This window comes from Telmatherina bonti, assembly GCF_933228915.1.
Source record: "Telmatherina bonti genome assembly, chromosome: 21".
Lineage (NCBI taxonomy): Eukaryota > Metazoa > Chordata > Actinopteri > Atheriniformes > Telmatherinidae > Telmatherina > Telmatherina bonti.
In genome coordinates, this window is record NC_136630.1 from 6,048,534 (window position 1) to 6,076,150 (window position 27,617).

Below are 27,617 nucleotides of genomic sequence, written 5' to 3' on the forward strand. Positions count from 1 at the left end.
AAATGAAATATTTGAGCTCTGCTTTAAAAAGAGACGCTGCAGGTCCGCTCCAGCAGAACACCCAGACATATCCCAGCTTACTCCTTCCTACAAAGGAAATTAACATCTTTAAACAAAGACAAAATGCTGAGCAGGATTTTCATGTCTTGCCTGTTTGTGGGTCTTTGCAGCGCAGGATCCTCGCTGAGCTGCAGATGGATGGATCACAAGTTCAGACAGCACAGTGAAAGCTCGTTGGCTCTAATGGACATGATGGTAGGTGTTCTCACATGCTGAAAACTTTACTACATGTGCTTCTAGTGTCTGATAGTTTCTGTATGTAATGTGTGTTTCAGGTAAATAATTCCACTAATGGCACTGAGGATGCTGCAGAGGAGAACACTGTTGCCTTCCCTGATCATCTGTACAAGCAGGCGTCCAAAGCAGCAGTAAGTCATCCTCACCTGAAACGTGAAGAAATCACTGCAACACAAAGTAGAAACAACATATTCATGTTTTAATCTTTTCTTTCAGACTGAGGATAAAGTTGCGTTTGCAGTTGAGGTTCTGAAGGAGGCGTGTGTCCTGTTTGAGGAGGACTCCAGCTCTTCATCATGGGAGGAAAGCACAGTGGAGAACTTCCTCAATGTTGTAAACAAACAAGCTGATGAACTTCAGGCCTGTGTAAGCTGCCTTTCAGTGACTCCAAATGACACACTGCATGGAAACACGTGATCTTTACTGATTTCAAATGTTGTTTTTTTCTGTTTGTGTTTAGATCACAAGTCATGGACACAAGAAGAAGAAGAACACAAAGCTGCACATGTACTTCAAGAGACTGTCAAGCCACATCCTGAAGAAAATGGTAAAGTTTTGTTTACTGTCTTCATGAATTCTGATCTTATAGATGAAATGTTTGATGTAAATCCCTCATACATGCTTGAATAATGATGATAACTTTGTTGTGTTTGCAGGGCCACAGTGCTGAAGCCTGGGAGCTGATCAGGAGGGAAATCAAAGCCCATCTGATGAGAGTAGACATGCTGGTTTCATCTTTACTCACCTCCAACTAAAATCTGTCTTTTATCTGTCTGATAACAGACTGATGTCTTCACATGAAGGATAAATCAGCTCATTTGCTCGTCTATTTATTTTTTATATATTATTCACCAGCTTATTTAATTATTTATTATGTTGTTCTCGTCTTTTGCTGTCAGTGCTCAACATGTATTTATCCGTAAAACTGCATAAAAATGTAATATTATGTTCATATAATGTTAATTAAACAATATATTATGATTATTCTTATCCAAAATGTTTTTATTGTTTTCACTACTGGTACATAAAATAGGAGTAAGATTAGTTTCTTTTTAATAACCTCCAGTGATTCATTTAGATTTTAGTCTTTTACTCCAGCTGCAAATTGAGGCTTCTGCTTTAAGTCTACATTACATAGATCAATAAAATATATTAGCTAAAACACAAAAAGTTGCCACATATGTGTGAAAAAATCTTTCTAGATTTTCAGAAATGATTAAATAATAGACTAATTATTACAACATAAGTAAAGCAAAACTTGTAAAAGTTGTTCTAAAGCATTAGAAACAGTTTATCTTTGCATGTAGCTGATGAACAGCTTGGTCAGAGTCATTTTTATCACTCATGCAGTTGGTGAGATGATGCTGATGCTGCGTTGTGAGCAAGAACACGGTAAAGTTGCTGTGGAGCAGGACTGTCGAAGTCCAGTCCTGCAACTTTTCCATGCATCCCTTCTCCAACACACCTGCATCAAATGTCTCGCCAGCATAGACATAGACCCCACCTTTTTTGTTTTTGCTTTAAGCTGATCAAAAAATAGCTTTTCATGGGAATAATAAAGATCGAGGGCTGTGTTTAACCCTTTATGGGATAAGTGACTATTTTTGATCACTTTGTTTTCTTTCATATTCAGCATGAAACTATTTTTTTGTTGTTGTTAATGTAACAACAGAATGGAGGTCTTGGTTCATACCAGAAGGACAATTTTAGGTTAAAATGTCTAATTTGCTGCAACGGACTGGCGAGCTGTCCAGGGTGTACCCTGCCTTTGTCCAACGACTGCTGGGATAGGCTCCAGCTTCCCTGCGACCCTTCATCGGACTAAACGGTTAGGAAAATGAATGAATGAATGAATGAATTTCTAATTTGTCTTTCAGTGCCCTATAAAGGGTTAAATCACAGTGCATACATCTAACTAGGTTATTTTGATATAAATGGTTTATCAGTTTATATTACCGCTATATGTTATTACAACCTTTGAAAGAAGTATTTATTATTTTTAATGAAGGTTTTATGATTTTCTTATATAGTTTGTACATCTTTTTGGGCCCCAATCAAGTTCTGGGGCCCTTAGAATCTGAGGCATCTGAGGTTCAGTTTACACTAATTAAAACTGAACTTAAAACTGAAAATAGATATTTGGAAAGATTTTAGGGATGGCCTTTGACCCTCCCTAATACAGACTCACCTTTTTTCTTTTGATCCACCACCATCCCGTGTCTGAGGACCACTTTAATTTCATTTGACATTAAAATAGCTGATAATAATAAGCTCAAAATGAGAGGTAAGCATATTATATTAACATGTTATTAAGTATTCATGCCACAGCGATGATAAGAAACTCTGAAGTCGGCTGGGAAACTCTGCAACAAGCCATATTTCTGCTCTGCGTGTTTAAATAAGAAAGGAAACGCAATGATTTCTCTTTGTTGCTTTGAGCTGGTATTCAGCATGATGAAACCTTCTGCACAATGAACGCTGCTGCCACGGGGAGAAGTTATTTTACAGCCACAGGGCAAAGTGAAAGTGGGAGATAAGCCCATGTGACGTCACAGAGACGCTCCTTTATGCTCACTTTCAAAACTGCAATTTAAAACCACATTTAATTATGAACAGGATTAGAAAAGCAATGACGTTTTCCATTTTCACTCCTTTAACCGTTTTTTATTTAACATGTGTTTTTAATCTCGGGACCATACTTATGAGCTATTCATGAACTCCTGTCTATTAAAACTCCCAGCTCTGGTAGAATTTTGAACAGCACAATTAATGTATAAAGTCAGAAACAAACAACTACCAGATAATATACAGAATTTTTTTACTGATAGAGATGGGGACTATAATTACAGGGATAACCTGAACTTTAAAACTAGGAGTGTAAGAGCTACGTTGAAGAGGATGTTCATTTCGGTCGGTGGTGTGAGGGTTTGGAATAAGCTCAGCCACGAGCTGAAACAATGTTCAAGCATGAGTTTATTCAAAAATAAGATTTCGACAGATGCTTTGCAGTAAATATGGAGATGAGAGTTTGAAATGAGTTCAAAGGAGGCACAAATGGGAGAAACAGGACTGTATATAGGTGTGTCCATGAATGTGTCGGTGGTTATGTGGGGGTATACATGGGTGTATGTCTGTATATACATGGGTGTGAGAACGAGTAGAGGTGTATATTTGTAGAAATGTAAATATGTATGCGGGTACAGCTATATACAGCTAGGTATCATTATGTATGTGTGTGTAAGTGCAGGTATATGTATGAGTATATATGTGTGTATAATATGAATGTTTGTAGGTATGTGTATGGGTGCAGGTATGCATATGAGTATGTATGTGTATGTATATACAAGACTGTGTCGTATAGGTGTATAAATATGTATATGTGTGTATAAATATATATGCTCTATGGAAAACACTGGATATGGAAAACAGGATGAGTGTTAGGGTTAATCATTAATCATGTAGGGGTTGGAGCAAATAAGTTATACTTCCTCCAACCCCTTTTTAGACCTGTCAACAGAATACATGGGTATTGTAGAGGCTATATGTTTATTTCTTGTTTGTAAAAAAGAAACAAACAAAAAAACAAAAAACATATATATATATATATATATATATATATATATATATATATATATATATATATATATATATATATATATATATATATATATATATATATATATATGTGTGTATATACACATAAATAATGTTGACCTGTCTGAAATTTTAAAAAAAAATCTGTTGTTTTTGGATGACATTTTGTTGTTTCAAGTTTATTTATTTATTTATATAGTACATTTCTACAGCAGCAGCTGCCCAAAGTGCTGAACAGTAAAGTAACAAACAACAACATTGTACAATTTAAAATGAACCACTGCACATTAAAAAAATAAATCAAATCTGGATACAAAACGAAAATCTAAAATAAAAGTAAAAGAAAATTAAAATACACAAAGAAAAAAGCTCAGGTATGACCAAATGCCAGCGCAGAGAAATGGGTTTTAAGGACAGACTTAAAATCAGAGATGATTGAGCATCTCTGATGTGAAGAGGAAGGCTATTCCATATCCTAGGAGCAGCAACAGAAAAGGCTCCATCACCCCTGGATTTTATTTAATCTGGCCAATGGGACCTGAAGTAATAGTTGAGAAAAGGACCTCCGAGTCCTGGCTGGAGCATGTTGATGTCACAACTCTGGCAGATACGAGGGAGCCAAACCATTTAAGGCTTTAAAAACAATCAATAAAATCTTGTACTGGGTCCTAAAACTAACTGGAAGCCAGAGCAGAGAAGCGAGCACAGGGGTGATATGATCATAACCTCGTGTTCCTGTAAGCAACCGAGCTGCAGCGTTTTGGGCAAGCTGCAGTCGGTGCAAAGTTAACTGATCAATACCAAAATAAAGAGTTAAAATGATCCAAACGGGACATAATGAGCAGGTGGATGACTTTTTCGAGGACAGGTTTAGGAAGATGAGGCTTTAATTTGCCAATCAGCGTTAAATTAAAGAAAACACTTTTAACCACAGCGTTAACCTGCCGATGAAAGTTAAAGGAATTGTCAATGATGACTCTCCGATTTTTTGGGTACGACAGTATGAGGAAAGTGGACCCAGAACTCTGACGGTACCGTTTAAAAGCTCGGAGCTTCCAAACGTCACAATCTCAGTTTTTTCTTTATTTAAGTGGAGGAAGTTTAAATCCGTCCACGTTTTTCGATCATGGAAGCAGCTGAGGAGGTTATTCAGAGAATACCCCCTGTGGTTTCAGGGGGAAATAGATCTGGACATCGTCAGCAAAGCAGTGATAAGCAATGTTGTGCTTCTGAAAAAAAGAACACAGGGGCAACATATAAAGGGAGAAAAGAAGAGGACCTAAAATAGACCCCTGTGGGACCCCATGACTGAGAGGGGCTGCAGCTGCGGGAAACTCTTGTTGGGTAATTGTCGACACAGATAAAGTCTTTTTTTGCTGAGTTAATTGTTTTTTCCTTTTAAACCAGATTATCACACAAATCTCACCACTGTTCTTTGTGACAAAAGTATCATTTTAAAATATTACTCGTTTTACAAACTTACTACCACAAATTTGGACTGATCTGCTGTTATTTGGTAATTGTACATATTTTCTGCAAGTTAAAAAACACTGCAAACTACTGCATTAAAACAATGTGCAGATAAAACAAACAAAAATAAAGGAAGAGATTTTTTCTTTTTCAGTCACAGCAAAGACATCATTCAATGTACTTTGGCGCCCCCTTCTCCACCAAAACATTGTGTTGGCAAAACATTTTCTGCACCATAAACCAGTGTTTGTTTAGGGTGTGAGTATAGGCCCACGTATTTCTCTCCGATCATTCCTTTATTCGTGACTAAGACTTCTGAAATACATGGGTAAACAAACAAACAAATTGTAATTAGACTATTATAGTTTACATTTATTTAAAAAATTTTTTTAATTAGTTTTGCAGTCACTGAAAAGTGTCTGATCGTACTTTGCTGAGACATTATGTCAACCTGAAGGCTGGAACATGAAGTACTCACATGTCAGCAGAGCAACAACAACACAACTCAATAGGTATGCTGCCTTTGGGTAATACTCGTAATTTTTCACTTCCATCCCCCCGCATCCTCTGTATCGCTGTTGTTCTGTTTTATGGCACTAAATTAGGCAGTGTCGACTCGAAATATCGTTTTTATGGTAATGCATATGTATGACAGCTGAATCATGGTAGTTTTTAATTTGACAAAACGACAAATTAAGCCGTTATCAGCATTTGTGAATATATTTCGACACCTACAGAGAGATAAAAACCACTTTGTCTCATAAAAAAATCTTTAAAAGACATACACAATTATCAAGCAGGCATCCAAATAGAAAACGTGTGTAATATCAGGAAAATATCAATCCTGTTCAACGATGTCACCCTTAAAGTGTATTTTTAACAGAACTTGAACGCACCACTGTCTTATTTTTAACAGAACTTGAACGCACCACTGGTCTTCCCGTGATGCATCGGTCTTTAGTTGTTTAGTGACAACTGAGCGAGTTTAGAGCTGATTTTTACTGTCATTCCTTTTGTTTTAGGGAGTTGCAACAGAAGCAATGGAGAGCGACTGTTCGGACTGACTTGTAGAAACAACATTTCCACAAAGTTACGGTGATTTCGCCGTTCTTTTGGACATTAATGACAAGCTAGCCAGCCTGTTTCGGTAAGTAAGCTATGTGTTGCACGTAGCTTGTTCTGCAGGGTCGCTGTTTAAACCACACATGTGCTTTAGGTTGTTGTCAGGTATAAGTAGTCTGTTTCTGATTTGTAAAAGTAAAATTGCAATGAGGTTTTGTTCTGTTGGTGGTGAATGCTCCCACTCAAACCCAAGCTACACTGAAGTGGTCATTTAATACCAGTCAATGTAAATGTTTAGAATTGATTTTTACTACGGAACTGAGTGGCTTTAAATAGGGAATTACACACCTTTGCCACCCTAACTTTAACATTCAAGTAAACATGTCTAACTTAGGCTTCTATTATGGGGTATTAAAAGCAGTCCTATGTGAGTAAGGCATAAGAGAAACGTGTGTGTCATGTTGTTTTTGTGTTATTTGTCTTCAGAATTGATCTTCTCCTCTCTTTCTCATCAGGGAAGTTCTCTCTGAAGCATTTGCATCTACTTTTCTGCAGACAGTCTGCTTTAATCAGTGTCTCACATGACTCCATTACAGAGTGGTTGCTCACACAAACCCTGAAATTGCAGATATGTCAGTACACAGTCTCGTGATAGGGAAGTGTGTCTTGCTATGCTGGTAACATGAGCTGAACAAGGAAGAAGTTGCCACTTTTATTTGATAAGTGGAGCTGTGGGGATCAATGTTGAATTGTGTTGTTTATTATTTTTTCTTTATTTTCCAATAGATCAGTTCTGAAAGTGTGCGTTTTAGTGTGCCATGTGGGAGTAAATCTGCCCAGGAGGTGCCATGCTTGCCACACAGATGCCAGACACTCCTCAGGAGGCTAAAGATGTCAAACAGGTACGATGCAAAGGTCTTTGGAAGCCATAAATATGTCTGTCTTTTCATTTTTTTCTTTCCTTTTTTGACTATCTGATGTGCCTCAGCTGAAAGGATTGTGACACTTTAGTAGAGCATGTTCTATATTTCATGCTGTAATCGTATTCATCACAGCGAAGCATACCTAATTTGTCTTTTTCACAGTTTTGTTTTAATATTTAGTGCCTAGCACAGATTTTATTGTGTAATAAAATCAGAAAATGCAAAGCATGACAGTATGGAGCAATTCTCAGTTCAGTAATGTTTATGGAAATTCTCTGATATTTGTTTTTGCTGTCTGCAACTTCATCTGGGTTTCAGAACATTTTTTTAACCACTTGCAGTTGTGTTCTCATTAACTTCCTACTGACAGGTTTAGGAGAATCGCTGAAACTGTCCCAACACGTTCATATTTATTCATTAACTATTAAAACCTCTGTAATAAATAGATAATTTGTAAATCTCAAAGTGCAGTTTGTATCATTGGGTAGTAAGCTTAAAAGTGCAGACAAAGCATGTATAAATACCAAATTACCGTCAGGCATCGAGTTAGTTTCTTTGTTGTTTATTGGTTTTACCATTGTCATCATATATATATATATATATATATATATATATATATATATATATATATCAATGTATATATATATATATCAATGTATATATATATATATATCAATGTATATATATATATATATATATATATATATATATATATATATATATATATATATATATATCAATGTATATATATATATATATCAATGTATATATATATATATATATATATATATATATATATATATATATATATATATATATATATCAATGTATATATATATATATCAATGTATATATATATATATCAATGTATATATATATATATCAATGTATATATATATATATATATATCAATGTATATATATATATATATATATATATATATATATATATATATCAATGTATATATATATATATATATCAATGTATATATATATATATATATATCAATGTATATATATATATATATATATCAATGTATATATATATATCAATGTATATATATATATATATATATATATATATATATATATATATCAATGTATATATATATATATATATATATATATATATATATATATATATATATATATATATATATATATATATCAATGTATATATATATATATGTATATATATATATATATATATGTATGTATATATATATATGTATGTATGTATGTATGTATATGTGTGTGTGTGTGTGTAATATAGTAGTAAAATAGCTAAGGAATGCTTATTAGAAATTTACTGAAAGAAAAATGACACGAAAGCAGCAGCTAAGGTTTTACAGGCTGATACGCTAACTCACCATGAGAGACGTGCAGTGAAGTCTAACATCTTTTACTTTTCTGTAAATTGCACACTGACTGCAACATTCATTGGTTTTGTTTACCTTGACCCAAGTGGCAACCTCCGGTCGTTAAAAATGAATCGAATGCTGTGACAAAAACTGCAGATCCCTCCCACTTCATCCACCGGGGCTTCAAAACAAAGTGAATCTCCATAGACTCTCATGTTAATAAGACCAACTTCACAGCAGAAATAAACATGTTTATGGCTGAAATAAACATGTTTACAGCAGAAATAAACATGTTTAAAATAACATTTGAGGTATAATAGGTCAGGTTTACCTTCAGACTCACCATTTAGAAGTAATTTCATCTTAAAATTTGTCATGTTTGGGGGGGGGGGGGGGCGTGTCCTTTACATTGACAGGTTTCCAATGTCTCGCAGCAAGAAGGTAGAATGAAGCACAAGCACAGTTTTTCTTTAGCTTGTTAACATTGTGTCTGAGCTTTAGCCCACCTAGCGCTGTTAGCTGGTTACCACCTGTTAGCTCCGGGTTAGCTCAGTTATTTCTTCGCTATAGGTAGGTTGGAGTTCACTTGATGCCAATTATCCACCCCCACGCTCACAGCCTCCCCTCTCAACTCCACCGCTTTGCCCATTTTTGTATTTTCCAGGAGTGACGGCAAGCGTGACGCTGCCAAGATGGCGACAATGGGATAATGAAATGAGCCTGACTTCAGCTTTTTATAAAACCTACGGGTGATGTGACCAAGGATCCGTCCATCTTTTATAAACAGTCTAAGCCTTGACTCTTGACTTTATAGAATAGCAGCTTTTCTTTTTTTCTATTTGTTGCGATTTAGTTTTTATTTTCTGCGCTTTTAGTCTGATTTCTGCCTTTTAAGATGCTGCATACAAGAGTTTGAATTCTTCTAAAGTCCTGCATGTTTTAGAGGTTTCAGGACTCCATCAGACCCAATTCAAATAAATGTCTCATGAGTAGACTTGCAAAGAACTTTATGAGCAGTTCAGGTAATCGAAATCAGGTGTGCTGGAAACCTTACTAACCTACAGGACAGGGATTGTGGAACACCGCTCTAGATGTTTATTTATTTATCTTGAAATCCAAACTTGCCACAGCTAAATCGGGAGTTCAGGCCTCAGAGGCAGGAACTTTTGAATACCAAGACTGTTTTTCTTATTCAGTTTCTTTGCTTATGACATTCATGTTCTCTTTCTTGCCATGTCAGCTGACAACAGGTGACATGTGACAGCAGGTAATCAGCAGCATCTGTTTCTTAACAATGTAGACTTCGGATCTTACCCATACCTATTTCTCATCACGTCCATAGTTTGGAATGAGGAAAATATCGTGGCTATGAGTGTGTTTTTTTTCTTTTTTAATATCCTGTTTACCAGTCGGTTTCTCACCAGAACCTGCTGATTTATTTGATTTCACGCCAGAACAACAGAGAAGCTGATGTTTCCCCCTTTTTTCGAACATTGCCGTGCAGATCAAAGAGAAGTTGGCGAAGTCACTCAAGGCTCTGCAGAAACGATACGTAACATCAGATGCTGTGGTCACCAGTGATGATGGAGACGCTAACCTCCTCTGCTGTGCTCTGGAGGCCATCTTCATCCACGGGATTAAAAGCAAGTACATCCGCTCAGAAGCTGGAGGCCGGAGCAGGAAGACGGAGCGAGGACCCCTCCCGCAGCCTTTTTTCTGGAGTCTGCTGAAGACCGTCACCCACCGGTAAGTTGGGACAGATAATGGGACGTTGTTATGGCTCAAAGGAATCGTTCAGTGTTGGAAACTGACATTCTGGTAAATCCGCAGGGATGTCGTCACAGAGCTGGAGAAGATCAGCTTCGTGGGCACGGACGTGGGCCGATGCCGAGCCTGGCTGCGCCTCGCCCTGAACCACGGCCTTCTGGAGTGCTACCTTGCATCGCTCTTCCGAGAAGACTCCAAGCTGCGGGCCCATTACCAGCCCTGTGCCTTGCTTCTGAACTCTGAAGAGCGAGAAGTTCTGCTCAGCTACCTCCAGGGCCTCGCCTCGCTCACCTTCAACCTGTCTTACAAGTCTGCTGTCCTCAACGAATGGACCACCACGCCTCTGGCTCTTGCTGGACTCTGCCCCCTGTCCCAGGCGGAGACGCTTGATCTACCCCTCAATGGTGACCATCCCACTTCCAAGCCAACGCGTAAGGAGTCGTGGGACACGATGTCTCAGTCGTCTGGCTCGTCAGATGCATTAGATACGCAAAGGGGATGTCCAGTGTTACCAACCAGAGGGTCAGATGTTTTTACAGGAGGAAGGACTGCTCTTCACTCGTCTAATGTAAGCCTGGACACCACAGGTTCCTCTCAGCTCTCCTCCAGCTTGAGCTCTGATAGCCTCCTGCAGGGTCAGGACCCCCGCAGCCCGACAGCAGACCAGTGGTCGTCAGGTGACCTGGACACAGCCATCCCAGTCAGCATCAGCTCCAAGCGGCCACAGAAAGAGTAAGTGTATGCTTCTCTGTGTATTTAGTTATATTAGGGAGTAGGATGAAAAGGATGAGGATTTTCTCCTCAGGGTCTCACCTCCGTGAGCTGTGTTGTCGTCACAGTTATACTGATGTATTTTTAATGAACAGACGTTGCATCTGCTGCAGCAAATATTTATTAGGGCGGCCAGTGGAAAAATCGAAGCTATTTCACCCTTAGAAACTGCATTTCAAAGCCTAAAAATAATGTAAAAACAGGTGTTTTAACATGATGATTGCTGAAAAGCCTGAGAACATTGTCAGTATTACAACAGTTCATTCTTGGCTTCAAAAGTTAACATCAAATACATAAGCTTTGAGAGTCAAAACTGTATTTTTATTTAGAATTTTATCTTTTTTTTTTTTTTTTTATAGGTTTATTAACAGACTCTATAAACATGTGATTTGCTGCATTTTATGAAATCAGTGACATGAAGTTAAACTTGCTTATGTCACAAAGTAAAAGAGGAAAATGTTTAAACTTCAATTTGAATTAATTGATTTAAATTTAAACATGCAAACATTACACCTAATTTCAGAGATTATCTGGTATGTGGTCATGATGGGTTAATTTGGAAATGGTCCCTGGAAAATAAAAATTCTCCTGTTTTTTTATTTATTTATTTAAATTTAATTTTATTTGATCAGATTTTACTTTAAAGAAATACCCACTCATCTGAACATGATAAAAACTTTGTGATTAGTTGGATAAAGCTATTAAATTTAGTTGTGCATTGGAGTTACTTTAGTTAAAACTGCAAAATAATGCAGAGATCTTGGTGAAAGTTGTACTCTTAAGTGTTAAAATAACTGTGGACGATTGTAGAAGATTGCACAAGTAATCCCCGTTTCATCATTTAAACCATATTAAGCATTTCTGTAAGTAGTGACTGAAAACGGTGGATTTCAAGGAATATATCCGACATCTCTTATTTAGTAAACTAGCTGTTAAAATATCTGTCCTGACTTGTTTGTGTCTCTGCAGCGTGATAACGGATTTCCGCGAGAGTGGACACTGCAGTCAAGACTCAACGCGTGAAGACTCGTTTGTCTCCAGCACAGGAGCCGATCAATTCTCAGAAAATGCCACATTCAGCAGCTCAGACAGCGAGACCCAAGGCCCCACTATGCCATCCCAAGACCCCATGGACCAGCTCCCTAACTCCGATCCAGAGCCGCCACCGTCATCTCTCCAACCGCCATCCTGTGACGAGCAACCTGGCGTTCAGGCTCCTCTTGAAACCTGCAACAGTGCCTCCTCTGAGTTGCATTCAGAGACGACTGTTCTCTCCTCGGCCTGTGAGTCTGCGGAGTCTGTGAAGGAAACACATGTGACTAATATGAAGGGAAACAGCATTTTTGTCCAGGAAATGAAGGGAACAGACAATTTAGAAGAAAACGGCTTGAAATCTCCTGGGAGTAAAGGTCTGCAGCGTTCTGCCAGCATCCTCAGCAAGAAACTGTCCTCAGATTCACTCTCAGTAAGTACGCTTTATTTACACACAAATAACTCTTTGTTGTAAACGACAAGCTGAGCAGCAAAGCCTCCAACTGAAGAAGTCACATGATCACACTCTGATCAGATCAGATGATAAAAGCTGCAAATGCTGATGAAGAAGTTCCAAAAGAGTTGTCTGTGTGTGTGTGTGTGTGTGTGTGTGTGTGTGTGTGTGTGTGTGTGTGTGTGTGTGTATGTTATAGATGGGGAACCAGAGGAATGATACTTGCTCCAGAAATATTCTCTGGGTTTTCCCTCTGAGGGAATGACGAATAAGCTGTTTGACTCTGAAATCCTGGAAATGTGTGTGTCATGGTGGAAAATCAACACAGGCTTCTCAGCCACTCGGTCGGCTCGGTGTGTCTCTGCCTCCTGGTGGTTTCAGGCTCCCGACATCTTGTCAGAGGACCCGTGCCAAGCAGATCAGAAAGGAAACTGCTCCTGTTAAAGTCCTGAAACTTGCTCTGCTGCACCTTTTTTAAATACCTTATTTTAGTCTGAGCGGATTCCTTTTCGTTGTGTTAACACGTGATTTCCAAACAGGAACAGTTGCAGGATGTGTTGTAACTTTTTTCAAGTGCATGACATGCAGCGCTGCTGCTCAGCCTGTTAACAGTTGTCACGATACACAAATGTACATTTACCCAAACAAGGAGATCATTAATCACTGATTGGGGATTATTTTGTAAAAAAAAAACCCCAAAGATTCCTGATTTAACAGGAACACTTTTCATTCAGCTGTGATCTGCTCACTGCATGTTTGTGAACATTCACAAGTAAATAAGATCTTAAATCAATGTTTGTTTTTATATCAGTAAAACCTAATCAATTTGTTTTTTTACTGCTGTATTTATACAAAAACTTTTTGCAGCATTCCCATTCTTGGATTTCTGAGGATGACATTTACAAGCCTCGTCTAGAAGAGGTGCCAGACAGCGACGACGTGTCTCCATCTGTTCCCGCTGCTGAAGTCAAGGCATCGCAGTCGCCTCCCAGCGTTGTCCATCGCAGGCAAATCGGTATGCCACACAATCTTCATGTTCCTAGCTGTAAAACTTGAAGCTTTCACCTCATGTCTTTATTTTATCATGAGGAGATTGAAAGTAAAGGTCCAGATCCAGGTCCAGGCATAAGGGGTTAGAAATAAAAGGCAAGAGTCATTGAAGGTCTTTTATTTCGAACCACTTGGAGTTGCTTGACCTGGATCTTTATTTCCAATCCCTTCCATGAGCCCCGGTGGTTTGAGGGACACCTGCCATCTATCTCTTCACATCTAGAATATATGTTTCATGTGATGAGTGTAAAACACCACACGTGTCCGTCAGGCGTTAACATTTATGCAGGTTGTTTCTGTGTCTAAAGCTCTAAACGCGCTTGGAGCTCCTGCTGACCTCCTTCCAGGAAGAAGGAGGTCAGCAGGTTAGTAAGGAGGTTAGTTAACAAAGAAGAGCAGTCAGAACAAATGACATTTAGTCGCATCAAGTTTACATGTTCACACGGCCAAATTAACAAAAGGAGGGTTGTTTTCAGCTTGGATTGCATCAGTGCAGAGAGACTTATATGACTGTGAAGCAGTCAAAAGCTTTACTAAATGACAATATAAGTGTGAAGCAGATGAGGGTGGCACCGGGTCACCAATGGGGGTGTTGGAGAAGTAAAGCTAGTTTTTGTCAGGGGAGTCTGCTGGCGTTGATTCCATAAAGCAGCTGCTTGACAGAAAGGAACCTCACACATCACCGGCACATAAAAAGAATTTAAAATGTTACAAGTTACAAGTCGTAACTTGTAGTTTTTACAAGTTACGACTGAAAAGATGAGAAGCAGGGAGCCAACGTTATTTATTTCTGGTATACGTCATATATGTCACGTGCACCCTCTGTCCAATCAGAAGCGACTTACATATGAGTGAGAACAACACAAGCATGAAATCAAACAGTAGAGGACATGGTAGGAAGGTGCTGGTGGGCTGTCCAGTTGGACGCGGATCCTTTCATGAAGGGCTACAGGCTGTTTTTGTTTTGTTTTTTTGAGACTAAAAAAGTGTTTGAAAGCACATTTACATCCTTTTTGATTCGAATCCTAGCTTGTTTTTCGCTTAATTTGGAGAAACATGAATGTGCCAATTGAATTCTGACTTGGATTAAAGTAGTGGACTTGAACCGACTACAAACACATATCTTGGTCTGTTTGAAGCGGACCGACTCTAGGAATTGGACTACAAAGTCACTAAAAAAGTCCCTTCCTGCATGTGGCGTAGCATTGCATTGTGGGTAAATCCATAGTGATGGCGTTAAGGGTCCTCTGCCTCGTCTGGTGTTCATACTGCGTCCATGCCATTGTTGCAGTGTATTTCTGCAGTATACTTGCATGAGACACAATAAAAACCCAAAACAGCCATAGTTTCATCTCCATGTTTAACTGGCAGGTGGAGGAAACAGTTTTCTTCTTCACGCCGGTCTTGTTCTCTTTTGCTAAATACTAGTGCAGCGCCACCTCTGGTGGGAATGGGGATATATTCTGATAGTTTGACTGGTTTGACCAAAGTGCAGCGTGAAGACGATCTCAGTCTGCATGGATACACCCCCCTACAGCTGAGCCAAGTCCCCAATCGGACCGACTCTAGCGGACTATCCTGGTGTAAATGCACCCTAGAAGAATCCTTTTTGCTGACGTTCAGCGTCATTCATCAGAACGTGTAGTTAAATATAAAAACTAAATATACATCACACTGTTGTGTAGAGAAAGACTTAACATGGACTTGTGTTAAAAAAAACAACTTTTTAAAGCATTTTTAGTGGTTCTGGTGAGTGCTTTCAATAATGTCAGTCACTAAAGAACATTCCTGGATGGTTACAAACTGTGGAATGAAGCTCCAACTAAACCGAAAGTGAATTATTCCAGCAGGTGTGAACCAGCTGAAAAGCACCTGTTGCATTATTTCTGGGGTGTGGTTTGTTTGTGTTGAAATGCTTTTAGGACGAGTTTTTCTTGCACAATGACACCTGAGTGAATCAAACGCAACCGTCGCAGTAATCACAAGGCAATGACAGATACCACGAGGAACATGGGTGTGGACTTTGAGCCCTTTTTATTGTGTTTTAAAAGAGGTAGTATTTCAGCAGCTTTGTGTAATCTCATAAATATTGAATGAATTGTATCGTCTACCGAGGGCTGCTCGATTATTGCAAAAACTATAATCACAATTATTTTAACTGAAATTGAGATCTTGATTATGTAACACAAGTATCCATTTATCTTTAAAAACACGATTTTTTTTTTTTTTTTTAACATTAAACCGCCACTTTTAAAAAAATGTCTTTAGGATTCCACATATTTTAGAAAACAAACAAATAACATGAAGCTTTGCCTTGACAAAGTGCAAATACTGATGTAAACTGAATAGATAAATATCAGTAAGGATTAAACAACGCTGCGCGTCGTGGTGTTCTAAACTCCGCGTCGGGCATTATAATCGTCTAACACACGGTTACCAGTTGTTTAATCCGCTTATACCATGGTCCCACACAGTAAATATTTTATAACAAATTTGTATTTCTTTTCTACAACATTTGCTGAAGTATAGGAACTATTTTACGTTGGCCTGGATGTAGTTTTATGCCAAACAACCGCTGTCAGGCTGCAGCGCGTTTCTCTCATCCACCTGTTAAAAGACGGCTGATCTGAACCAGCTGGTTAACGCGTTGCTATGGTAACGCTATGGTAACAGAGGAATATTACAGTGTTTAACTGGCCGAACTATGTATAGGAAAATAATGCAGCCAGTTGTCACTGACAATGGTATAAACTATGTTTAGGTGAACTTCCACAACCTACTGCAGTTATTCTACATGGACCTGCAGCCGGAGCCGACTGAGACTGGCCGCCTGGGAGTGCTTTAGGACGGGAGAGGCTCCCGCTGCTCCTTCCTTACAGTAACTGCAGAACAATATGTGCCTTCAAGTCAGTCGCCTAAACACCAGAAAAGTCTCTAATAACTCCAGTAAAAGCTGCTAGATTTGTCGCTTTTAACAAAAAAAGTCTCCAGATTTAGTGAGAAAGTCTCCAAGTTGGCAACAGTGTCTGAATGAAAGCAAAGCGGCTGTGGGAGGAGTTTACAGCACAGCGCTGCAACGCCAGAGACGCTCGATTAGCAGCTGGAGACAGCAGGAGAGGAAACTGCAGAGAGAAAAATAATCACACTCTTTTAATTTTATCATCGTTAAAAACCCAGATCGTACTGAGATTAAAATCCGATTAACCTCCCAGACCTATGTCGACCTGAATGCTTTTCATTTAGAGACACTTAAAACTACATTATGTTTCCCGGAAGTAAATAATTGACATTAAAATTGATGTTAAAAGTTAATTAGCAGCAAATGAAATAACAGCTTAGGTATCAGCTGCCTTCATTAAAGTGAATACACACAGTTGTGTGAAATTATTCTTGTGTGTTTCCATGTTTCTGTCAGGGCTGTCCAACCCGTTTCGCGGCCTGCTGAAGCTCGGTCACCTGGAGCGGCGAGGCACGATGGGAATGTGGTGGGATTACTACTGCGAGCTTTCACCCTTTGAGTTCCGCTTGTATCTGAATGCCGAGGAGAGGACGTGCTGTGATAACTGCTCCCTCTTGCGATGTGAGGACGCTCGCATCACCTCATCCGAGGGTCGCTTCGAGTTGGCCTTTCCTGGGAAGCGTTTTTACCTCCGCGCGGCCAATCGCGATGAAGCCGAGGACTGGGTGGACCGCATTGTGGAGGCCGTGAACAAATGCCGACCAGCATCACGTACTGATGAGAAGTGGGAGGTGCTGCAGCCGCTCGGTGTGAACGGTTTGGATGAGCATACGGTTTCATCTGCGTCTTCTGCTCCCTCCAGTCCTGAGCAACGTTCATCATCCTCTGATACGGCAACAAGCGGAGGACAGGAAGCAACTCCTTCGCTCCAAGATTATGACTGGACGAGAACAGCTGATTTGGAAACAGATGCTCTCAAAGAGTCTGTGTTGTACTTCTCCACAGATCCCGATGCCCGGACTTGGACACCTCTGGTCTTCTCCCTCTCCTTGGAGGCCTTGAAAGGTTTTCGGGTACAAGAGGAAAGGAAATTACTGCATCTAACTTACCCCATTCAGGACATTCGGGATGTGGTTCCTGATGTGGCTTTGGGTGGACCGGCCTTTTTTAAACTCCTGACTGTAAGAGAGACACTGAGACTGAGGGCAGAGACCCCAGAGGAAGCCCGGTCTTGGAGGGACCTCATCCGTGGAGCTCTGGACTCATACCTGGAAAGTGGGGAGGAGGGGTTTTCAGAGGAGCCGACTACAGTTTGGCGCACCGGGCTGGACGGGAATCTGCACAGACTGGTGCAACACAGGCTGAAGGAAGATGGAGCGCTTCTACTTCATCTCTGCACAGTTCCATCAGAGAAAGGACTGGATGCCCAAAGCTTCCGATGTGCAGGTCCGTGTGTTGCTGGGGGTGTTCTAAATCATTTCATTTTAATATAACCTGCTTTTAGCCAGTTGTCACCTAATGAAACACACTTTCCCCCCCCATCTTTGTAAACTGGAGTCTCACAAAACACACAAACAGTTTTCTGTAACAATTTCTTCCTGAACATGCATCTATATAGGCAAATGCATATGGGTGTATATGCGTACGTTTGTGCAGATGTATGTTTTTTCCTTCTTTCTCTTTTGATCTCTCTCTTTTTCTCTATCTCTACGAGGTGTTTTCTTTCTTTTTCCATTTATCTTTCTGTTGCTTCTATCCTCTCTGGTCTGGTCCAGCAGTAGAAACTCAAAAATTTACACAAAATAAATAAAGAAATGAAATCAAAATCTAGAAAAATAAGGGATCATCATACCAGTAATGCTCTCCTTGGCAAATTAAATTTGCTCAGCAGAACACAGAATCCAGACCATCATTCTGCTTGCTTAAATGCTGGACAAGACAAAAAAAACCAAACAATTTCTTCCTGTTTTAATGTTGTTAACTACGAGGGTGGAGTTGGTGGTTAACATGAAAAGAAGTTTTAGCCTCTGAAATAGTTTTTATTTTATTTTCTGACCTCTTCATGTTAGATTTACTTCTTAGTGTCCAGAAAACCGTCTGGTTTATATGCATTTTTAAAAAAAAAAAAAAAAGTCTGTTTCTTTTGCAGTTTGTTTGCATCTGTGTGTGTTTTGTGTGGATCAGACTGATGTGTTAATGTTTCTACGCAGACTGTCCCCAGCAGATCGGCCCATCTCTGGGCAGAGCCAGGCTATGCGACTTCTCAGGCCAGTACTACTGCGAGTCGTGCCACAACGGTGACACCACCATCATCCCGTCTCGCATGGTACACAACTGGGATCTCACGCCGCGAGAGGTGCAAATCACTCTCTAACACACAACAGAACACATAAAATGTTGTTATGAGACGGTGGAGCGACGCTTGACTGAGTTATTGTCACCAATAAATAGCAAAAGGCTTGTGCTACATCAAATAATTCATTTAGACTCATTTAACTCACGACTGTTATTCGTAGTTTTGTGAGAAAATATTTGCAGATTGAGGTCTTTTAACCATCCATCCAAACTCTATTAACCATCCATAGTGAAAGGAACTTGCGACAATAAACACATTGCTGTCGATGCCAGACCTTACCAGTTAGGGGTGGGAAAATCCAATTGAAAAATCGAATATTGGGATTTTTTGCTTCACAATTTAAAAATTGATATTTTTGTTAGGTTGATAGATTACTCTAAATTTCCCCTATGAGTGAGCGTGGGTGGTTGTTCGTCCCTGTGTGGCCCTGCGATGAACTTGTCCAGGGTGTACCCGCTGCTGGGATAGACTCCAGCTTCCCCACAAACCTGAATTGGATTAAGTGGTTAGGATGTTGAATGAATGATTTTTTTTGTTTAAAAATTTTTAAATTTTTTTCAAATAAATAAAAATAATTCATTATAAATTTTTTTTGTCATTTTTTAATTGTTTTTATTGATCTTTCAACTTGTCTTCTTGGACATTATAGCAGCAGAATGATGGTCTGACTACTGTGTTGTTTTTTTCTAAATGAAATCAAGTAAAATGACGAGCAAAAAAAACTTTCATGCATGTTAGTTTTGTTTTTAAAGGTGGAGTATGTAAGATTTTCAATATTTTCAAAATAAATTAACTAAAAAAATAACCACAATCATAATTAGTTTTTTTTTAAACATGTAGGTTCCAGTCTGTCCATATTTGATGTTATTAAATTACAAGTTTAATTAATGACAAAGACCCTTCTTAAATGTTTTCCTACCAGTAAAAAAAGTGCTTTTTGTCATTTGTCAATTAAACTTGTAATTTAATAACACATCAAATATGGACAGACTGTGACCTACATGTTCAAAAAACTATCTAATTATGATTGTAGTTATTTTATTAGTTAATTTATTTTGAAAATATTGAAAATCTTACATACTCCACCTTTAATCTACCAAAATCAGCAATATCGAAGAATTGTGAGAATCGCAGTTTAAATCGAACTGGCAACCAAAAAAATCTGAATCGAATCGGGACAAAAGCATATCGCCTGTGCTGTTGCAGCAAATTGATCGCTAAACTGTTGAACCAGTCAGATTGTTACAAAGCCAGATAACTTGTCTGTCACAAGAAAACTAGTTGGTAAAACTGAGCCAACATTTTCCACTATCTGAAGATGGCTGAAACAGATAGATAGATACTTTATTCCTCCCCAGGGGGGATGTTCAGGATGTTCCAACATGATTCCCATGATGCAGATGATCAGAACTGTTCGGTTTTGTCCATTTGCTTTTGCGAATTTTGAACCAGTCATTTGCAATGTAGACATACACTTCCAGCATAGATTGGGGTGATTGCGTTAACTAATATCTGTGACTCACAAACAGACAAAGCATTGATATCATCATGTTAATGATTAGATAAGTCAGAAACCAGCCTTTTGTGTACTTTTCCCATCAGAGACCATAGTTGAGCCCTGATTCTTCAGCCTTTCTCTCATACTTTGGTCTGTTCAGGTTTCAAAGAGAGCTTTACGGCTGCTGGTGAAAGTGGAGCAGGAGCCTTTGCTGAACCTGGAGCAGCTGAACCCTGAGCTGGTGAAACACGCTGATTCCATGGCCCAGGCCCACAACCTTCGGCAGAGGCTGCAACTGCTGGGTAACTACCTGCTCACCTGTCGCAGTGGAGCCTATAAGAAACTCCAAGCCAGGTTTGTTTGTTTTATCCACAGCATTATCGGGGATTATCTTCTGATCCTTTCACGTTCATTCTCCATCATGTGAATTATATGTTGCTGCCTTTTTCTGCAGAATGGAGCAACGAACGTATGTGTTGGAGTCAAGCCACCTGTACAGCGTCCTGGACCTACGTCAGGTATCCTTCTAGCTTATTAATGTTGCAACGCTCATCATCTGCCACCCTTAAACATTTAAATAGGTTTCATGTATTTATTTATTTTTCTAGATAGCCGAGGGCCAGTATGCAACCTTCCTGATTAGGCTGATACAGCGCGCCTCTGATCATGTGTTGCACTGTGACCTGTGTACTCAGCGTGGCTTCATTTGCCAGATCTGCCACTCTGATGACATCCTCTTCCCCTTCCAGTTTGACAGCACCACCAGGTATGGTATCCTGCTGCAATCTGCTTCTATGCAACCTTTTCCCATCATTTTTACAGTCTGCTCACTAAAGAATCATTTTGTTCTATTGACATAACTAATCATAAAACTGTTCAGACTTTGTTAGAGTTTGTCTTAGTATGCATTCACATGGAAATATGACATGAAATGCTGTTTTTATAAATTAGGAATCAAACTAATAGTAAAGTTATGGTAGTTTTTAAAGCTGCAGTCATGGAGTGCTACAGTAGTAAAAGGTGAAAATGAAAAGGTTTGATTAAACCTGTATTTTCAGAAAGTTTAACTTTCACATTTACTTTTATGTTTTGAGAATTAAAGATGTGCCGACTGCAGTTTTCATGGCAGATTCAGATGTACAGTATATGTTTCATTTTTTTGCATATATTTAAAGGGGTGCTATTCTGGTATTTGGAGTTTTCTGAGCTTTCTACAGTGTTACAGTGTTGAATCCTCATCAGACATGTGAACGGCACTGTATTTTTCACCTAAACGCATGTTTGAGTTTGAGTTCCAGCACTCTCTCCGTTCGGTTTCCATGGCGACGAAAAACGCGTCGTTTTAGAGAGTTTTTTCTACTTGGAAATCCTTGTGACGTCCCGGGGGATAAGGTTCGGTGATTGGTTACCTTCTACTGGTTAACAAGGGCATGTACAAATACATCAGGCGGGTGGAAAACGTGGGATAAAGTTATTTCCAACGATGGCTGGTGAGTTTACCAAAGAGAGACATCCTGCTGCATTCGTTGCTGTGGGTTGCTGTTTTCCACTTCGTTTTCAGGCTCTGATTCAGGTTCCAACATGTAGGGCTGTATGCTATGTGTTGACATTGTATTTTGTTATTTTATTGAGTTCATATTAGCCTAATCCTTCTGTTTATGAGATGTTACAATGACGGTGAAAGCAGGTGCGGTGCGCGCTCCCGATGTAGTGCAGTGGCGGGAGGCGGGGCTTAATGCGGAAGAGTCTCAATCCACTCGTTTTGCCCGCAGGCTGATCTGACAGCCTACGGAGAGGGTCGGTCTGAAGTAAATAAAGCCATTTGTGACAATAACTCCATCAATCCCAGCCCTTCTGGTCTCAGAAATTTAAAATAAATTAGCCTGAAATGCACATAATAGTTCCACTTTAATACTTCATTTTTATATGTCTACACATATATATATATATATATATATATATATATATATATATATTTATATACACACATATATATATATATATATATATTAGTTTGATATATATGTACATATATATACATATATATATGTATATATATATGTACATATATATACATATATATATGTATATATATGTACATATATCATATATATGTACGAGAGAGAGATAGATACCTTTATAGGGGTGGGAAAATCAATTTAGTTTAAAATAGATTTTTTTGTGTAAAATAATTGTTTTTTTTTGTTCTTTAAATAAATGAAAATAATCCACTATAAAATTATCATTTTTGTTTTTAATGTGTCTTTTTACTTGTCTTCTTGGGCATCATAACAGCAAAATGACGGTCTGACTACTGTGTTGTTTTTCCTCATTGAAATGAAGAAAAACGACGAGCAAATAAAAGTTTTATACATTTTTTTTTTGTTTTTAATCTACAAAAATCAGCAATAACAGAGAATAATACCTTCTATCCAAAATGCCATCAGGTTACAGGACTTTTTTTTCTCTAAAATAAAAGCATTGAAAGCTGTTCATATATTAATAGGATATAAAGTAGCGTGCAGCAGTAAAAAGCAAAGTCATATCCCAATTCTATTTTTTATTCTATTTATATGAATTGTATTAAAGCTACGTATTGTAGAGCAAATATTGAACCAACTCGATCTAATGTCTGCATTTTAATATTTTCTGATAGCAATGAGGAACAAAAAAGACAGTTCAGTTCATCAGTTTATTCGTGCTTTGCTTTCCAGTGTTTTTTTTTTTAAATTTAATTTAATTTTTTTTTTCAATCAGAGAAATTTAAAAGCAAGCAGGAAAGGGAAGTGAAAATTCACTTCTCCATTTTCTCAGACCACTTCAGTAAAAAAGTGCGACATGTCAGAGTAACTTCTAACGTTTATGTTGCTACTTAACAGTAGAAGAAGAGCAGCTCCGAGTCGAGCTGTAGTCCTTTTAGCTCTGGCAGTGCTCTCCACTTTGGAAGAACAAGTGGTTGACTCCTCTGCAGCAGTTGTCCCTCTCTGGACCCAGAATGCTTCCAGATGAGGACATCTGTGGTGTTTCTTTAGTTCCAAAAGGGCTTGAAAATCAAAGAGGCGCCACTCTTTTTTTTTTTTTTTTAATCTTAGCAGTTACCACATAAACAGAGCTTCACATTTAAGAACAAAGATTGTCTACAGTGACAGACATTGCACTCTAACACAAAACCAATGTTAATTCGGGCCTTTCCCTTTCTTTTTTTTTCAAAATTTTAAATCTGACAACTTCTTTTACCAATGACCGTTGACATTTTACTTAAAAAATCACAGCTTCATATGAAATGTAGTTCTTTACATAACAATGTTTTCATTCTTTCAGCCCAGACATGCTGGATTTCCACTTATCGCTCCTTTAACTACTGCTTCAAAATAATGTAATAAAAGTTTTGTCAACTGCAGCCCGATAATTTCAACCATTAAACCCTGAAATCTGTTGAAGGCGCCATAGAATAGACAGAATAACTCAAAAAAGCAACTTATCACCCTTTCATGAAAGAAAAGGCTGAATTTACAACAGTCACTCAAATAACTGGAGACTTAAAAAAAGGAACGATAACTAAAAATTTGCAAAAATATAATTTAGTAATATAAGACACTGTTTTTTCTTTTAATTGAGTTGAAAAAACAAACAAACAAACGTGTCCTGGACAAATTAGTCTTTTCTGTTGAACGGTGGGACAAAATACCTGTCAACAGGTGCAGAAGTCTGACTGAGAGGAACAGAAAACACCTGACTGGAGCAGAAACATTAAAGGGTTGTTCAACTAAATATTACTTTATGACTGATGTAATATGTAATAAATTCTTATTTTTTTGCTTTTAAAAAAAAAAAAAAAAAAAAAAATTCTATTGAACCAGAATTGGAAAATAATAACATAATTTTCATAAAATTTTTTATTTATTATTGCTTTTAGTCAATTTCAGCTTATTTTACAGGCAGCTGTTTTTTTCCCTTCTTTAATGAAAGGGTATGAATAAATATGAGCACATCTGTATTTATCTCGCCTCACAGATACCATGAACTTTACAGGGTCTGGGTCTTTCCGGTTCAGGAAAACATCTATACGCTGTAAATGCTTTACCAACGTCTTACTGGTTTTATGCTTCACTTAACTGGGGAAGAAAAAAAGAAAAGAATTTCTGAGAGTTCAGACCCATGCTCAGTCTAAATACCAGCAAGTTCTGTTGACCAGGCAAATAATCTGCTGGACTACGAGGAAAAACGGTTGTCAATAGGGATTGCAATCGGCTTGTAGCCAGAATGCTTTTTTCTTTTTTTTTTTAACCCTTTCATGCACAGTGGCCATATAGTAGACACCTATTTACAAGCTTTTTTTTCTTGCATATTCATGAATGAGTGTGGTATTTTTGTAAATAAACCACCTCAGTGGATTTTAATTTGTCATCCAATACATTTCCACTCACTGGAGGATAAATAAATATGTGATATATTAAAACATAATTATTATGATTATATATTATTTTTAAAAATATTTCAGAGAATGAATTCAAAAAAAGTATAATCGCATATATCTGTAGGGGTAAAATACTTCATTTAAAAAAGGTTGCATTGTTTTTGATTAATTCAAACATGAAAAAGGGTTAATGTTTCATACATTTTGGTGTTCTTTTTTTTTTTAATGTTTCTGAACCAGGTGTAAAGATTGCAAAGCTGTTTTCCACCTGGCCTGCAAGTCAGATGGAAGTTCCTGTCCTCGCTGCCAGCGAATGAAGAAGTACCTGGAGAGGGTTCTGCAGGACTGAGCGCTGCAGCCCACCTCTTCCAGGAACCTTCTGATGGAGAACAAGTCCAGCAAATTCCAGCTTTTTGCATGAAGTAACCTCAAGTGCAATTATGATCGGGATCGACCTGCTCTAACTGACCTAAAAATGAGGAAGGGGAGGTTGTAGGAGCATCAGTGCTGCAGTAGCTCCTTGCACTAATGTACAGGCAAAAACATAGTAATGAAATGCAGCCAAATGTTACTGACCAGTCATAATACCTCTGTGACTTCTGATCTCAGCCATGACAGCAAAACAAGAGCAGGGCAGAGACGCTAGCTGCTGACATGCCTTCTACTGAGCACATTTATCATTATTTTTTTTAAAATTAATTTTATTTCGGATACAACCGTTGTATTTACATGACGCGCTCCACATGTCTGGACATGATATTCAGCAGTGGAGTTTTAATATAAAACATAATGAAACGGTTCTTTAAATGATCTAATCAGCGGATTTTGATTGTGCCTTCTTTTTAATTTAAGCTTTACACTATTTGTCATGATGCATTACAGTGCCAAAATGCATCACATAGCTGTCTATTGAAATTCTGAATGAAAGTACACACATGCATTAGATGTTTAGATTGAGTTATAAATATAAAAACTTTGTTGAATGTCTTTTATTTGGAAGCTGACAAACCAGCTCTGAAATCTTTGGTTTGAGGGACTCCGCTGAACGTTGTTCTGATCTTTCAGATGAGGTGCAAAAGAAACTTATGCTGCTTGTGTGGCGAGACACTGATGTGCTTCAGAAATTTAGTAAAAGTAATAAATAATAACATATGAGGCAAAATCTTGACACAAATCAAGATTGTGCGATAAATGATTGGATTTCAGTAAATCTGAAGAAGATATTTTCTGCTTATTTGCACTCAGCTTTGACTGTTAGATGGATATTTCTCCCCTTGCACACAAAGTGATCCCTAAATGTTCTGGTATTTTATGTCTCCATATTATAATTTGAACAAGTTCGGTGAGGAGATTATTCACATTTTCTTTGAATGAAACTGCCAAGAACAAAAATCTGTAATGTTTACTTGAGTGCAGTTTAATATATGCACAACATATCATGCAAGAGGAACATTCGGAGTCCTGCAGTACAGTTATTCCTGGTTTGTATTTATTTCATGTCATTGACGACGTACAAATGGACCGTACTAAAATAAATATCAGCATGTTCAGTTTTCTTTTCTTTTTTTTTATCCTTGTTTAAAATGTATTCGCAGTCACAGAAATTTGCACATTTAGTTGTAAAGAAGCCCAGAGCTGCATGCAGTAATGCAGGGGTGTCCTAAGTTGGTCTTCGATGGCCGAGGGATTAAGATGAATGAAGCGAATCCATGCTTCTTCCCTGGCAGATATTCTCCCTTTCTGACTGACATGTTTGGTTAATGTGAACATTTAGTCTTTGTCACAGAAAACATGCACTGAAGGGGAGTTGAGATTCAGACCCAAGTACAAGCAAAATGCGAGAAAACATCCAAAACATTCACCTACTTGTAGATTTTTTTCTGCAGGACGTCATGACACATGTAAGTATAAGTGAAGTCACTGCACTAACATCCTGAAGTGGCTTAAATTCTGATGCTCAGGTTCAATAAATCAAGATTTTAATAAAGAAGCGTCGCAATCTGGAGATGCTTTACTTCACTATGAGTTGCCTGGTGCGCTTTATGGGTTTAAAACCGTCAAACCAAAGACTGAAAAACAACGAGAGCAGCTTTGTTAATTGACTTAATGACACGTTTTAACAGAAAGATGGCACTTTGGGGCTTGTGCAGCATTCTCTGAGTCTACAAGCTCCAACAACATTGTCTGGGTTTGACTTTCATTAATGTGCATGTTGTGATTTTTCCCTGTAAAAATGCTTTTTATACTTTGTCACAACCCCAGTGGGGTCTCGGGGGTTGCAACACACACAAAAAGAATGGCAACTAAAAGTTCCAACAAAAGGTGGGATTTTATTTACAAAAGATTCCAACCATAGAAACTAAAAGGTACAACTTAAAACATCCTGTGACAGGAGCAAAATCCACGATTTAAAAAAACTCCAAAAGCTAAACCAAAACCACAGACCAAACAGAACCCAGGCAAAGATGGCAAACAACAAAAGAAAAGCCAAAAAACCCCCAAACAATCTCTGCAAACCTGCTACTCTCTGGCTGTCAACACCAAGCCAGAGGTGGTGAACTGTGTCACCATCAGACACAGCTGACCGTCCTTAAATAGGCAGGTGTC

General features: G+C 38.3%; 2 protein-coding genes across 2 annotated transcripts; both read left to right on the top strand.

The window, feature by feature from the left end:
• Nucleotides 1-123: 123 nt before the first annotated feature.
• Nucleotides 124-1,052, top strand: LOC306771325 (interferon a3-like; the record flags this gene model as incomplete). The annotated part of the gene is made up of 5 exons (XM_079260485.1): nt 124-255; nt 336-428; nt 514-663; nt 758-844; nt 954-1,052. The coding sequence occupies 5 exons, from the start codon at nt 124-126 to the stop codon at nt 1,050-1,052; spliced, it is 561 nt and encodes a 186-aa protein (XP_079116611.1).
• A 5,331-nt stretch (nt 1,053-6,383) lies between these two features.
• On the top strand, nt 6,384-25,908 carry plekhm1 (pleckstrin homology domain containing, family M (with RUN domain) member 1). The gene is made up of 12 exons (XM_079261166.1): nt 6,384-6,508; nt 7,210-7,325; nt 10,211-10,452; nt 10,537-11,205; nt 12,214-12,709; nt 13,598-13,745; nt 17,196-18,185; nt 18,950-19,095; nt 20,754-20,947; nt 21,048-21,111; nt 21,202-21,359; nt 25,251-25,908. Exons 2-12 carry the CDS (start codon nt 7,272-7,274, stop codon nt 25,357-25,359), a joined length of 3,270 nt encoding a protein of 1,089 aa, XP_079117292.1. The 5' UTR covers nt 6,384-6,508; nt 7,210-7,271; the 3' UTR covers nt 25,360-25,908.
• Nucleotides 25,909-27,617: the final 1,709 nt, after the last annotated feature.

Coding starts and splice junctions, on each gene's coding strand:
- plekhm1 (XM_079261166.1), top strand. CDS start 7,272: ATGCTTGCCACACAGATGCCAGACACTCCTCAGGAGGCTAAAGATGTC. Junction 12,710..13,597: donor TGTCCTCAGATTCACTCTCA/GTAAGTACGCTT, acceptor AACTTTTTGCAG/CATTCCCATTCTTGGATTTC. Junction 13,746..17,195: donor TGTCCATCGCAGGCAAATCG/GTATGCCACACA, acceptor TGTTTCTGTCAG/GGCTGTCCAACCCGTTTCGC.